Below are 14,050 nucleotides of genomic sequence, written 5' to 3' on the forward strand. Positions count from 1 at the left end.
CTCGAGGTCCAATACGAGCATTAGAATCACGTCGGGACTTAATAAAAAACTTATAAAAATTTTTGCGACATTTCAAAAATTTTCCAAAGTTGTAGGGTTCACACGCCCTTGAGGTCAGGCCGTATACTACACATGCCCGTGTCCTTAACCCGTGTAACTCTCTAACTTTTAAGGCATGAAGAAATTGAAGTCACACGGCCAAGTCACATGCCCATGTGCTAGACTGTTTGGCAAATTTTATTTTTAAAATTTAGGTGCAGTTTACACACGGCCGTGTAACACGTCCGTGTCCAGGGCCGTATAACACGTCCGTGTCTAGGGCCGTGTCAACCACACGATTGAGACATACGCCCGTGTCTCTACCCGTGTGCCCAATTCTGAGCATTCTATTTCTCATTCTTAAGATGCAGGGTACACACGGCTAGACCACATGCCCATGAGACAAGTCGTGTGTCACACACGGCCAAGATACATGCCCGTGTGGACAAAATAAGGTTATTTCCTAGCCTTATTTGTCACCCAAAACTTACGATTTTCCTGCACCAAAACTCACAAGCATATATCCACCAATCCAACATCATATTGACATAAAATTTGCCATCAATCATGTAGTATTATCTCATGTATCAAAGGATATAAAGTTACTATTAACATAAACTTATATGCTAACATAATTCCAACAAACTAGCACATAATGAGCACTTATATGATTACCAAAATATTACTTCAAGAAAATCCAAACTTAGACCATCACTAGCCACTCCAGTGGCTAGTTTACAAAACAACCATTACGAGCCATCATTGGCCAAATAAGCTTATACATGCCATTATACTAAAACGAGAATTCTATTTGTACCAAAATAAGATAGTGGATAGTGTGATGACTGCTCTGACTGACTTCCAACCTTCGCGAGCTTTTGAGCACTATAAAACAGGGAAAATTAAACGGAGTAAGCAATTTTATGCTTAGTAAGTTCGTATAATGGAAAAGAAACTTGCCGGTCATATTTATTAATACAAGAAAACACAATTATATACTCCATCAATTTGGGTAAGTTACCTAAACACATCCACTTATCCAAACAAGTTAGTCACATAATCTTACATGAATATCAAGTAAACATAGATGAGCTCATCACATTACAAGCTTCCATTAATTTCACCTTTCCACACTTCAAGGATATTTTTCATCGAACTATTGAAATCTCAATGGATGTTTAGGTAATATACACATGTGCGAAAGTACCCATTAGGGTACATAATAAAAGGCACGCTCTTGAGCCATACATTTTACATAGGATTACCAGTCTAGGCTAAATCCTATCTGTAGCAAATGCTCCAAAGAGCTTAATATGGATTACCCATCCAGGCTAAATCCTATTATAACCTAAACTCAAGAGGTTTACATTAGATTTACCCGTCCGGGCTAAATTCTATTTGCAACACATGCATTATTATTATTAACCCACCGTAACATGATAATTTGTCCATATTACACAACTTAAGACTATTTCATTATGTATATATCATCTCACACATATCAACACAATCATACAATTCAATTCAAGCATATTAATATACATTTTTAAGTTACATGAACTTACCTTGAAAATGGTTCGTATTTGAATGTTAACTAATCCGAAATCTTTTGCTTTCCTCGATCTAGTTCCATAGTTGGTCTTTCCAGATCTATATGGATAAATTTAACTATTAATCTATCACATTTCATTTACATTTGCATTCTATTACAACCTAGGTAAAATTACCATTTTGCCCTTATCTTTTTTAAAAATTCTGATTTCATCCCTATGCCCGAAAAATGAAATTTATGAAATTTTACCCTCTTTCCAAGCCTAGCCAGAATTTGTATATCACACTTAAAGCACATACATTTCACAAATTTTAGAATTTTCCATGGGTTTTATAACTTTTTCATTTTAGTCCCTAAATCAAGTTTTCATTAAAAATTACTTTGTAAAAGTTGTTTATCTATGAATAAATTTTTGTTTTCTACCATAAATTTATAATTTTTAGCATATTCATCCATGACCCAAATTTCATACATTGATATATTTTCAAATAAATCCCCTAAATAGAAAGATTAGGCTATCCTGATTCCAAAAATATAGAAATTACTAAAAACGGGACTTGATTTCATACCTTATTAAGCTTGAAAAGTTTTCTTCTTCTCTCCGAGGGCTTTCATAGAAAAATTGGGGAAGATGATATCAAATTAGATGATTTTTTCTTTTTAATTAATTATCATCTAATAATTTTATTGATTTCCAATTTAGTCCCTACCCTTTTCTAATTTTTCCATGGATGAGTCATTAAAATATCTAATAACTACCCTTCAATGGTCTAATTACCATATAAGGACCTTAAGTTTTGAATTCATAACTATTTGATACCTATACTACTAGAACTCAACTTTTGCATTTTATGTAATTTAGTCCTTTCCCTAATTAAACACACAATCGGTAAAATTTTCGTACCAAAATTTTCATGTGACCTTCCTATCATGATACCAATCATAAAATAAAATAAAATATTTTTTATTTTTGGATTTGTGGTCTCGAAACCACTATTTTGATCTCACCGAAAATGGGTTGTTATAACTCTCCCCCTTCGAAGTTTTCGCCCTCGAAAATTCTTGCCAGAAAAGAGATTAGGGAATTGCTTCCTTATAGTATCCTCTGGCTCCCAGGTAGCTTCCTCTAATCCATGTCGTTGCCAGAGAACTTTTACCAATGCCACATTTTTATTTCTTAGCTCTTCGTCTCATATGCCAGTATTTTAATCGGTCCCTCATTGTAAATCATATCAGGCTGAATCTCATCTTCTGTTGGGGTAATAACATGCGAAAGATTCAATCGATATCGCTGTAGCATGGACACATGAAACACATTATGAATTTTATCAAGCTGCAGTGGTAATACTAACCGATATGCAACAGGCCTGACTCTTTCAATGATCTCATATGGCTCGATGAATCGTGGATTCAGTTTTCCTTTACGGCCAAATTGTAGAAGTTTCTTCCAAGGTGACACTTTCAAGAATACTTTTGACGGCCTGAGGCTTTTAAACTATCTCGAATTATCTTCACCATTTCTTAGGTTTCTCGGATCAAGTCAACTTCGTGTATCTTTTTCTAATTAACTCTATCCAATACAATGGAGTTCTATGTTTACGACCATATAAAGCCTCATATGGTGCCATTCTAATACTAGACTGATAACTGTTATTGTAAGCAAATTCAATCAAGGGCAAGTATTTTTCCCAGTTACCTCCAAATTCAAGTACACAACACCGAAGCATGTCTTCTAAAATCTGTATCACACGTTCAAATTGTCCATCTGTTTGAGGATGAAATGTAGTACTAAAATGTAAATAAGTGCCCAGAGCTTCTTGGAACTTACTCCAAAGTTGAGATGTAAACCAGGGATCTCTGTTTGAAATAATGGAGATTGGCACTCCTGTAGCCTTACAATCTCAGAGACATATAATTCAACCAATCTATCTAATGAAAAATCCATACATACCAGGATAAAGTGTGCCAACTTCGTTAAATGATCGATAATTACCTAGATGACATCTTTCTTTTTCAATGATAAAGGTAATCCCGTTACAAAGTCCATGGTAGCTCTTTCCTATTTCCATTTTGGGATTGTAATTGGCTGCAATAATCCCTAAGGTACTTAGTGCTCAGCCATCACTTGCTGACATATCAAACACTTCAATACAAATTCAGAAATATCATGTTTCATTCCCGGCCACCAGTACATCTTTTTCAAGTCACTATACATCTTATTACTACCAAGATGGATAGACATGTTAACATTATGAGCTTCATTTAAAATCTTCTATACTAGTTCTAAACTTTTCGATACACATACTCTGCCTCTGAAAAATAAACAACCATTGGTCCTAACCTAGAATTCTGAGTCAAAAGTCAATTCACTTTGTATTCGCTTTGCTTGAAACTTACTATCATTTTTCTGATCTTTGGAGACCTATTGCAAAAACGTCGGTCTAACTTTTAACTCAGTTATGAGTGAACCATCATCAGATAAAGACAACCGGGTGTCCAATGCCCATAAGGCAAATAAGGATTTTTAGCTCAAGGCATCTGGCACTACATTTGTAACACCCTTAACTCGTATCCATCGCTAGACTAGGGTTAAGGTGCATTACCGAACATTTCAAAACATTTTACAATCAATTCTCAAACATCAATCAATTTCATCGTTTCATAGCAAGTCATACACATATAGTCTCTTTAGGAGGTCTATGAGACCTTAAACATACTTTGGAGAAGGTTCGGTACTAGACTGATCTCGTATAAAATTTCTTGAAACTTAACAATTCTTCTAATTTATAGAGGTCACACGCCCGTGTGAACAGACCGTGTGCCTCACACAGTCACTAGACATGCCCGTGTCATAGGCTGTGTGAAAACAGGGCATACATACTGACTTGCCCTACACGGCCGGAGACATGCCCATATGCCTTAGCAGTGGTCGAAACTGACTTGGGTCACACGGCTAACGACACGCCCGTGTGTTTAGGCCGTGCTCGAGACTGTCTTTAAATTGTAGGACTACCCCAGGGGACACACGACCGTGTAACATGACTGTGTGTCACACACGGCTGAGACACACGCCCGTGTCTCTGCCCGTGTAGACAAAAATTGGCCACTTGAAAAGCTATTTTGCCACCCTATATACATAAGCTGTTAAGACCACATTAATCCTAGCCTATACATGCAATACTTTAATATATACATTTTGAAAAGGTACCAAAATAATATTTGATAGTGTGGTGATGATCCTCGACGATCCCCGAGCTTTCAGTAGCTTCGATATCTATAACACAATGCAAACACACACAAAGTAAGCTTTCAAAAGCTTAGTAAGCCATATACAAATAAACTTATCATTTTAAGCATATAAGCATCATAAAATACATATAGTCCATAGCCAAATACTATCACAAACTACATAGTTCATATACATCTTACATATTCCCAATTCATTTACACATATATCATATTTTCTCATACTTATATCACATAGCATCACTTGCACATATAATTACTTATCATTAACAATGTTGAACACATCTCCATGTACCCGAATCAGTTATTCATTCATTCAATCACGTATTTCTCAGAATGCCCGTTCAACTGTACATAATTAAATAGGATACGCGGATAGCTCAGAAAGCTTGTACAATGCCAACGTCCCAGACATGGTCTTACATGTAATCAAATATCAATGCCACTATCTCAGACAGGGTCTTACACGAAATCAAATACAATGTCGATGTCCTAGACATGGTCTTACACATAAATCTCAAATCGATGCCAACGTCCCAGACGTGGTCTTACACGAAATCGTATATCGAAATCCTATGTCATGACATATGTATCCTAACTATTCCTATGGTTTATACGGGACTTTCGGACGTTGTCACATTATCGAAACTTTCTCAATTTTACATATTTAGCTTCTATAACCATTCATCACAATTCAATATCATTTAAGCATGAATAAATCAATTCAAACACTTTTGTATATAGACTTACCTCGTACTAGAATAAACGAAAACGGACGGCTATTCAACTTCTTTCGTTTTCCCCCAATCTAATTCCATTTTCTTTGGTTCTTGATCTAAACACATTCAAATTTGACTTATTCATTCTCAAATTCATTCAAATTAATCCATAAAAACATATTTAGGGCATTTTACGAATTAGCCCTCATATTTTCACATTTTAACACTTTAGTCCCTAATCACAAAAATCACAAAATATACAAAATTTCCTTATACACATACTTAGCCGAATATTCATGTAGTTCATATAAGCTAGTATCTTTTATTTATTTCACATTTTAGTCCCTCAAAATCTCATTTTTACAATTTAGCCCAAATTACTCAAATTCATCAAAAATTCAAATACAAAACATATTAATCTAATGCATTTCTTTCATTTTTCTTCAATTAACATCACAAAACTCACAATTTCATCAATGACTCAACTCAAAATCTTCATCAAATTCTAAAATTGAGGCATGGGCTTAATAGAACACAAAGCAACAATAAAAAAAATGTAGAAATCATAAAAAATCGAGCTAATTACATATCTCAATCCAACAAAATAAGTGCCGAACCCTAAGCTTGAAGATGACTCCTTTTTCTTTTCTTATTTTCAGTAAAAACAAGTGAAAAAAAAGCTTGAATTTGATTATGTTTTATTATAAACATTATAATAGCCAGTTTACCAATTTAGCCTTAATATAATAAACATGTAAACTTATAATGGATGTCCAACAATGTCCATTTAATATATCAATGGTCTAAAAACATAATAAGGACCTCACATTTAATAAGCCAAAGCAATTCGACACTTTAGCAAATAGAACATATCTTTTGCATTTTCTCCGATTAGGTCCTTTTTCTAAATTAGGCACACAAACAATCAAATTTTTATACGAAACTTTCACACATATTATAAGAACGAAAAATAATATTAAAATATTTTTTTGACTCAAATTTGTGGTCCTAAAACCACTATTCTGACTAAGGTCTAAACCGGGCTGTTACAATATTATCCTTCCCCGGATGATAATCAGTAACGAGATCATAATCTTTCAATAATTCCAACCACCTACATTGTCTCAAATTTAGTTATTTTTGTGTCACTAAATACTTCAGACTTTTGTGATCTGTAAAGAAGTGAAATTTTTCACCAAAAAGATAATGCCGCTATATTTTCAATGCAAAAAATAGTTGCTAATTCAAGATCATGTGCCGGGTAATTTCTTTCATGCGGTTTAAGCTGCCTAGATGCATAAGCCACTACTTTACCATCTTGCATCAATACACATCCTAAACCATTCAATGAGGCATCGCTGTAGACTATAAATTCCTTACCCGGTCAGGTTGGACCAGTGCGGGTTCTTCCATCTATAAAGCTTTCAATCTATCAAAACTCTACTAGCACTTATCAATCCACTTGAATTTCACTTATTTTTAGAACAATCGAGTCATCGGAGAAGCTATCATTGAAAATCCTTTAACAAATCTCCGATAATATCCTGCTAGTCCCAGAAAGCTGTTAACTTCCACTACAGCAAAATAGGCTTTTAGCGGTGGTTTTAGCGGCGCTTGAACCAAAAACGCCTCAAAAGTTGTACATTAGCGGTGCTAGTAAGAAAATGCCGCTAAAGATCAATCATTAGTGGCGCTTTTTTAAAAACGTCGCTAAAGATCGAGCATTAGCGGCGCTTTTTTAAAAATGCTGCTAAAGATCGAGTGTTAGCGGCGCTTTTTGAAAAACACCGCAAAAAAGTTACAAGCTTTAGTGGTATTAGTGGTGCTTTTCGAAAAATGACGCAAAAAAATTTATTTGTTTAATGTCTGTGGTTTTGGGTTTTAGGGTTTATGATATAATGTTTATTATTTTGTGATTAGAGTTTTGAGTTTAAGGTTTATGGTTTAAAGTTTGGGGTTTGGGGTTTATTATTTTATAGTTAGGGTTTTAGTAATGTTCATGGTTTTAGGGGTTAGGCTAATAGGGTTTAAGGGTTAGGGTTTTTGATAAAATGACAAAAAACCAATTTATTTTAGGGTTTGGGTCAGTAATAAGATTCTTTTTTAATTACTTTTGTCCCTTGTAATATATATTTAGGGTTTAGGATGTAAGTTTTATGGTTTATGATTTAGGGTTTATGATTTAGGGTTTATGGTTTGAGTTTTTAGGTTTGGTGTTTGTGGTTTAGGGTTTATTTTTTAGGATTTAGGGGTAAATATGGTGAACTACTTATAACTTGTGTATCTTGGATTTTTTTATAATATAAATCTAAATAAGATAAATATAAATTATTATTTTAAATATATATATATATATCAAAATGGGTTAAATTCCAAAAGCATACCTGAACTTTAATTTGATCTAGTTCTTGTAAATTATTAACACAATTATTGATATAACATATAATTAAATTTAAACAACTAATGCGGACCATACTTAAAAGAATAATGTTGATGAAAAAAGAAAGAAAATAGAAATCCTTTAAACAATACTAGACCATGCCATTCCCATCTATCAATTTAATTCCTAAAAGAGTTGATCATGGTAATTAAATTTTAACTTTCAATATTTATATTTTTTTATCAATTTGATTCTTATTTTTTGAACCAAAACCTTCCACTTTTTAAAAAATGTTAAATCTCATTTTTAATAGGAATGTAATTGTAAAATTAATTTTTTAATGATATTGACGTGAAAACTTACAAGGTAATTCACATGACTTGATACTATTTTTTTATATGTTAATTTAAAAATGATAAAAATCTTCAAAAAAATTAAAAATTGAAAATTGAAAGATAAAAAAATTAAAAATTAAAAACTTAAAAACTTAAAATTTTAATATTTAATATTTTAGTCCATACTTCAGTTAAAAAGATCAATATTCAAAAATGCCAAAAAAATAAAAATTCCAAAAAATATAATCTCAACAAAAAAATTTTAAAAGAAAAAAATAGAAAAAAATATGTTAAAAATGACAAAAAAAATAAAATTGAACAATAGTGGTATTTTTTTGGGAAAAACGCTTCAAAAAGTTGAGCTATAAAAACGCCGCAAAAACTTGAGTTATAGTGACGTTTTTACCAAAAATGCCGCAAAAAACTTTAAATCAAAACGGCTTTGTTTTATTTTCACCCCTCCCCTAAATCCCCAATTTTACGCGGCTAAAAACCTTGATTCTATTCCCTTTGGTTTCACCGATCAAAATCCCCTTCTCATAAATTTTCTCTCTTGAAGATTTCATGCCTACCCACCTTTAATCTCAACCAACGGAAGAGACGCGGTGTGCAATTTGACTGTTCCAATTTCCTTTTCAACGTTCAATTAAAACCTTAGCCTCTTCCTTTTGCTTCTATCGAGGGGGGAAGGGAATCATGTCTTTCGATCTCATATGCTGAAGCCGTCATGCAGCTGCTTCAGATCCTTCCAAGATCTGTACGGCTAAGGACCAAAAGAGCAATTAAAGCAGAATCAAACTCAAGACACCATATTGAACTACGTCAATCAGGTAACATAATAGACTTGATGCTTGTTGAATAATTCGTGAGTGCATTCCTTCCAATGTCTGATTCTTTCTTCAATTTGATACTTATGCAGCTATGTGACCATATGCCAAGTCCGATGGGAGAATCTACTGTTGAATGTGGAAGCCCATCGTCCATGCTAACTGTTTCCTTCACTATCGGTGACAAAGTTTTCGACCTTTACCCTGAAGAGGTAAAACCGATCCTTATTTTGTGTTTGTACTATATCAATAGTTGAAAACTTGTCCTACTGATGTTAATTAAATCTCTATTGGTGCAATCAGTATATTCTCAAGGTGGATGAAGGTCCTCAAGCTCAGTGCATCAGTGGCTTTACTGCTGTGGATGTTCCTCCTCCTCGTGGACCCCTCTGGTAATTTTTCTAATGGTCAAATTATAATTTTTCTAATCAGCATATTCGTGAGATGTTTTCATGGGCCGCTACCACACCGTGTTCGATTTCGGTAAAGAGAGAGTTGGCTTTACCGAGGAGGCATAAAAATACCTTATCATGGAATAAGGTAATGACTTTTCTTCAAATGTCCACCCATTACTGTGTTAGGTATAACTTTATACAAAGATGGTTGGAAACATGGAGTCACTAGCTCTTTCAGCCTGCATTACGTAAAGATAATGTTGTTTGCTTGTAAATATTTTCGTCGTTGCTCTGTGATGTTTAACCATGGCTGAAAGTTGGATTTGCTACTTTATTTTTTAATCAGTGGTCAAAAATACTTATTAATCAGTTTCCATACCTACTTTTTCTTCATTATTGCCTTTTTAATTAATCAGTTTATAATGCTTAGAACAATCTTCAAGGTAGGGGCAAAGGAAGCAAAACTTCATGCGTCTGGTTATATTTTTGTGGGTTAATTAATACATATTTTAGAATTTCTAAAGTTAGTTTGAAGTTTGGATCTATTTTAGGTTTCGTCATGTTTTAGATTCCAATCGTTATCCTATTTAGGATTAATTTATTCGAATTATATTAGATTCAACTTATTTTCAATTAAGCTGGATTTAAGTTTTGATTTATTTTAGATTTGAAGTGATTTAGATTTGAGTTTCAAATTCGGGTTCAGGTCATTATAGATGTATGTTATTTTAGGTTTGTTTGGGTAAATTATATTGAAGGTTATTAAATTATTAGTAATTATTTAATTTTAATAGTTAAACTGTATTGACACTCATTGATACTTTTAAGTTTTTATTTTAATTATTTAATTTTAAAAAATTATAATGTTAAAATTAAATTTTTTGTTTAAGTTATTAAATTATTTAAAAATTTTGTATAAGTTTTCATTTAAGTCTTGGGTTGGGTTGTTAAATTCTTTTAATGAGCTTCAAAGTACAGTACAGTTGATTATCTATTAATGAGTAAAATATGTTTTAGATGTAACATAATTTGACTAGAGATTTGACGTTTTAAAATTACTTTATTAAAAAAAATTAAATTTCATAAAAAAAAGTTAAATGTAGAATAAGTGTAGCATGGAGAATTTTTGAATGATGCATAGTAATGAGTTTAACAACTTAGTGATTAATAAAAGTTTTTGGTATATTTTTTTTATTTTAAACGATGAAAACTTAAATATGTTAGTGATTTTGAGTTGATATTTACTTTTAGTTAAAGATTTTTCTTTTTGACTTTTTAGAAAGAACAGTGTAATTATGTAGTTTCTCCTAAGATATCTACGTGTTTGTTCATAAGCTTTTCCCTTAAGATATATGCCTACGTGTTTGTTCAGAAGCTTTATATCTACGTGTTTGATTATAAAATTCATACAATGGCATCTCAAGCCAAAAATATCAAAAATAGTTCTTACTTTTGGATTATAGTTACAATGCTTATACTTTAAGCATATTATAGTTGATTCATACACACTTTATATGAGTTTATTTTGGACAAGATATGGGCAAAACTTTCTCAACACTTAACGAGCAAGTATGTTGAAATATCATTGGCACATTCAATAAAAGTGTCCCAGTCAAATAATGATTTCTCTTCTTTTTTTGTTCATCGAATTTTCAATTAGTTACTGCCTAATTTTAATTTACAATAGATGAGCTTTGTAATATTATGATAACCCATTACTCCTATGTAAATTCTAGGAAGCATTTATTCTTCGTGCCGAACTTTCCCCCAAAGGCATACTACTTTCACTTAGCATTTTTATCAATGTTGTTTCTGTTGTCAATTAATAGAACACCATATCCTTGGCTATGGGGTTTTGCTTGGTAGTTATGCAGCTAATTATTGAAAGTTGAAACTCATGCCTGTTTTATGAATGCTTACATGCATGGCAAGCTGTTGTTAGCCTTTCTTTCTATTATGTTTGTTGCTTTGTATTAGCATTCTTTATGTTACTTGCCCTGCAAAGTTCCAAGTTTCCATTTGGAAATGTTAATTATCTGATCTTTGGCAATTTTGCCCAGCAGAATTAAGCTAATTTTATGGTTCTATCTTTAATTAATGCAAGACTGAGCAATGCTTCCTTTACAGGTCAGTTTCCTGTTTCTTTGTCATGGATGGATGTATTTATTGGAATATGGGGCTAAGTAACTTAATACAAAGAAATTTTACATTTGATTTTCTATGCCTTTTAGATCACCTCTAATTTTAGCATGAAAGCAGCCCTCTTTGCTGGGTTTTTTCACCATTTTTGCTGCTATCGCTTTCATTTAGGTGTCAACTTTATTTTAACAGATGTTATGCCTTATATGATGCTATATGAGATAAATATATTCCATAGTTTTTCTTATCCTTCTATTTTTGCACTGTTATACTCTCTAATCACATGATTTCCCTAAGCTACCCCCCGTCAATAATGATTGATTGCTGATGTAACAATGTTTGATTGCTAATCACATGATTTTCACTTTTGTTTTGTCTCCAATAATGATTGATTGCTAATGTAACAATGTTTTTTTTTACCAAGATGCTATCTAACAATTGCATAACCGAGCCATGTTCTTAAGATTGATTGCGAATGACTGATATTGTGAAATAACACTTACATAAGATAAAGTAGTAACTGTGGCTTTGGTATGCAGGATGAACTGATTTGGTTGGAATTGCTTGATAATTAATGTTGTGGTATTTTTTTATCTGAGAGTAATTTGGATGTGAATGTAACATTAAATGTAATAACCCTCTATATTGCATTAACAAAAACCACTGCCTTCATCTAGCAAATGATTTCATTCCAGGGTGATATTGGTGATTTTGAGTTTTATTTATGTTTTATGGCATATTCAAAGTCTGCAGTTAAGTTTACAGTGAGCCAGTTGACTGCATTTCTTTTTTCATTTTTTACAACTTTTTTTGACCAACAATTTATTTGTTACGTATATGTTTTATTTTATTTTAATCGTTAGTTGTATGTCACTAATGCTTAATTGTTATAGTTTTTTACATAAATGTTTTCTTTTACTTGAGGCTAAGAAGTTAGCATCACAATATCAAAAGGAAGAAGAAAAATGCAATTCGGGTATGGAGACGTGTGAAGAAGTAAGGGAGAAAGCCGAAGAAGCACTGTCAGCTTAAATGAAATTGACAACAATGTGGGAAATAAGAGCTCGTCAGAAAGGAAAAGGTCGACAAATCTAATGTGCAGACACAAGGTAACCTCCAGTTTGTCTAAACCATCCACCATGGCCTGATAGGAAGAAAATTAGTAGAAAACGTATTTCTTTACTTCTTTCTTTTCCACTATTCAGTGCTCTGTGACATGTTTTGTCAGTTCTGGACCGCGAAGTGGAATTTTATAGTCATCATGAATTTCAGAGTTAATATTATAGGCACTCTAATTGAACATTGTAGTAAACATTATATTTGATAATTTTGGATACGATATATAAGAAAAATGATTAAAATACGACATGATATGAACATCTAAATGTGTCAAAGGGATATACTGATTACCATATCTAGTAAAATATGATTTATTTCTAGCATAAACTAATTCACTCCGAAACTACTCTTTATTGTAATTTCTCATCAATAACTCATGCTTTATTCTAACTATCATTTTTTTCTTTATGGATTTTCACTAGCGATGATGATGCAAATTAATCATTATTCATTCCAATATATTTGAAGAAAGGAACATTTGTTCAGATAAAATATAGTATATGTTCTCTGCTCTTATCTAATTTATCATCAATTTGCCTTCTCAACGACTGTTATTTTACCAGAATCCCCACTGATTGAATCATACCTTTGAAACATGCGAGCTATAATTTACTGTGTAAGCTAATGGAGTTACCATAATATAGCTCTTTTATGTTTTGACTAGTAGCAAATGGAATAGGAAAAACCAACTACACTAGATTGCGGTCCAAGAACAATTTGCAGAAGGCACATAATGGCTGGCTCCTACCTCTGCAAATGCATGTAGGGGGCATCGTAGCAGCGAATAAGAATGATATTGATCAACATGCAGTGGACACCGTATGTGCTCTGACTCCGAATTCAGGTGTGAGTTTTAGATATTTTATGTGCAAAAAAGTATTAGAGTGCCTTATATTTGTATGTTAGTTTAGCAGATTATAGATAGAACCTGCAGTAGGATCAACTAATTAGTTGATCAAAAACTACACCCAGTTTTGTAATAGTCTACTTGCATATTTGCATATATTTAATAATAATCTCGTGTCAACTAATTATTCTATTTTTTTATTTAATTGTTTTGTTTTCAACATTTTATTTTTATTTGAGTTGAAAGAAGAAAAACACGAATTGTAATTTTGACTTAGAAAAGAGAATATTCATTAGCAGCTTAATCAATGTTGATATTTTACATGGGAATGAATATTCAAATCTTATATTTTACATGGTTATGATTTAAGTCCTTAACTTCATTATAATATCTTATTTTGTTGATATCTTTATATTTAATCTAATTTTTATTATTTATTTTAGTTTTGATTC

The 14,050-nt window shown here is 32.4% G+C and overlaps 1 protein-coding gene across 1 annotated transcript; it reads left to right on the top strand.

Annotated features, from left to right (window-relative positions):
* Window positions 1-2,604: 2,604 nt before the first annotated feature.
* On the top strand, window positions 2,605-13,782 carry LOC107889982 (aspartic proteinase-like). Its single transcript, XM_041076147.1, has 6 exons — window positions 2,605-2,707; window positions 9,040-9,101; window positions 9,191-9,310; window positions 9,402-9,490; window positions 12,557-12,741; window positions 13,419-13,782. Exons 1-5 carry the CDS (start codon window positions 2,605-2,607, stop codon window positions 12,567-12,569), a joined length of 387 nt encoding a protein of 128 aa, XP_040932081.1. The 3' UTR covers window positions 12,570-12,741; window positions 13,419-13,782.
* Window positions 13,783-14,050: the final 268 nt, after the last annotated feature.

Source organism: Gossypium hirsutum, chromosome A09 (genome assembly GCF_007990345.1).
Source record: "Gossypium hirsutum isolate 1008001.06 chromosome A09, Gossypium_hirsutum_v2.1, whole genome shotgun sequence".
Taxonomy (NCBI): domain Eukaryota; kingdom Viridiplantae; phylum Streptophyta; class Magnoliopsida; order Malvales; family Malvaceae; genus Gossypium; species Gossypium hirsutum.

Coding starts and splice junctions, on each gene's coding strand:
- LOC107889982 (XM_041076147.1), top strand. CDS start 2,605: ATGGGTTGTTATAACTCTCCCCCTTCGAAGTTTTCGCCCTCGAAAATT. Junction 2,708..9,039: donor TAGTATCCTCTGGCTCCCAG/GTAGCTTCCTCT, acceptor TGTACGGCTAAG/GACCAAAAGAGCAATTAAAG. Junction 9,311..9,401: donor TCGACCTTTACCCTGAAGAG/GTAAAACCGATC, acceptor TGGTGCAATCAG/TATATTCTCAAGGTGGATGA.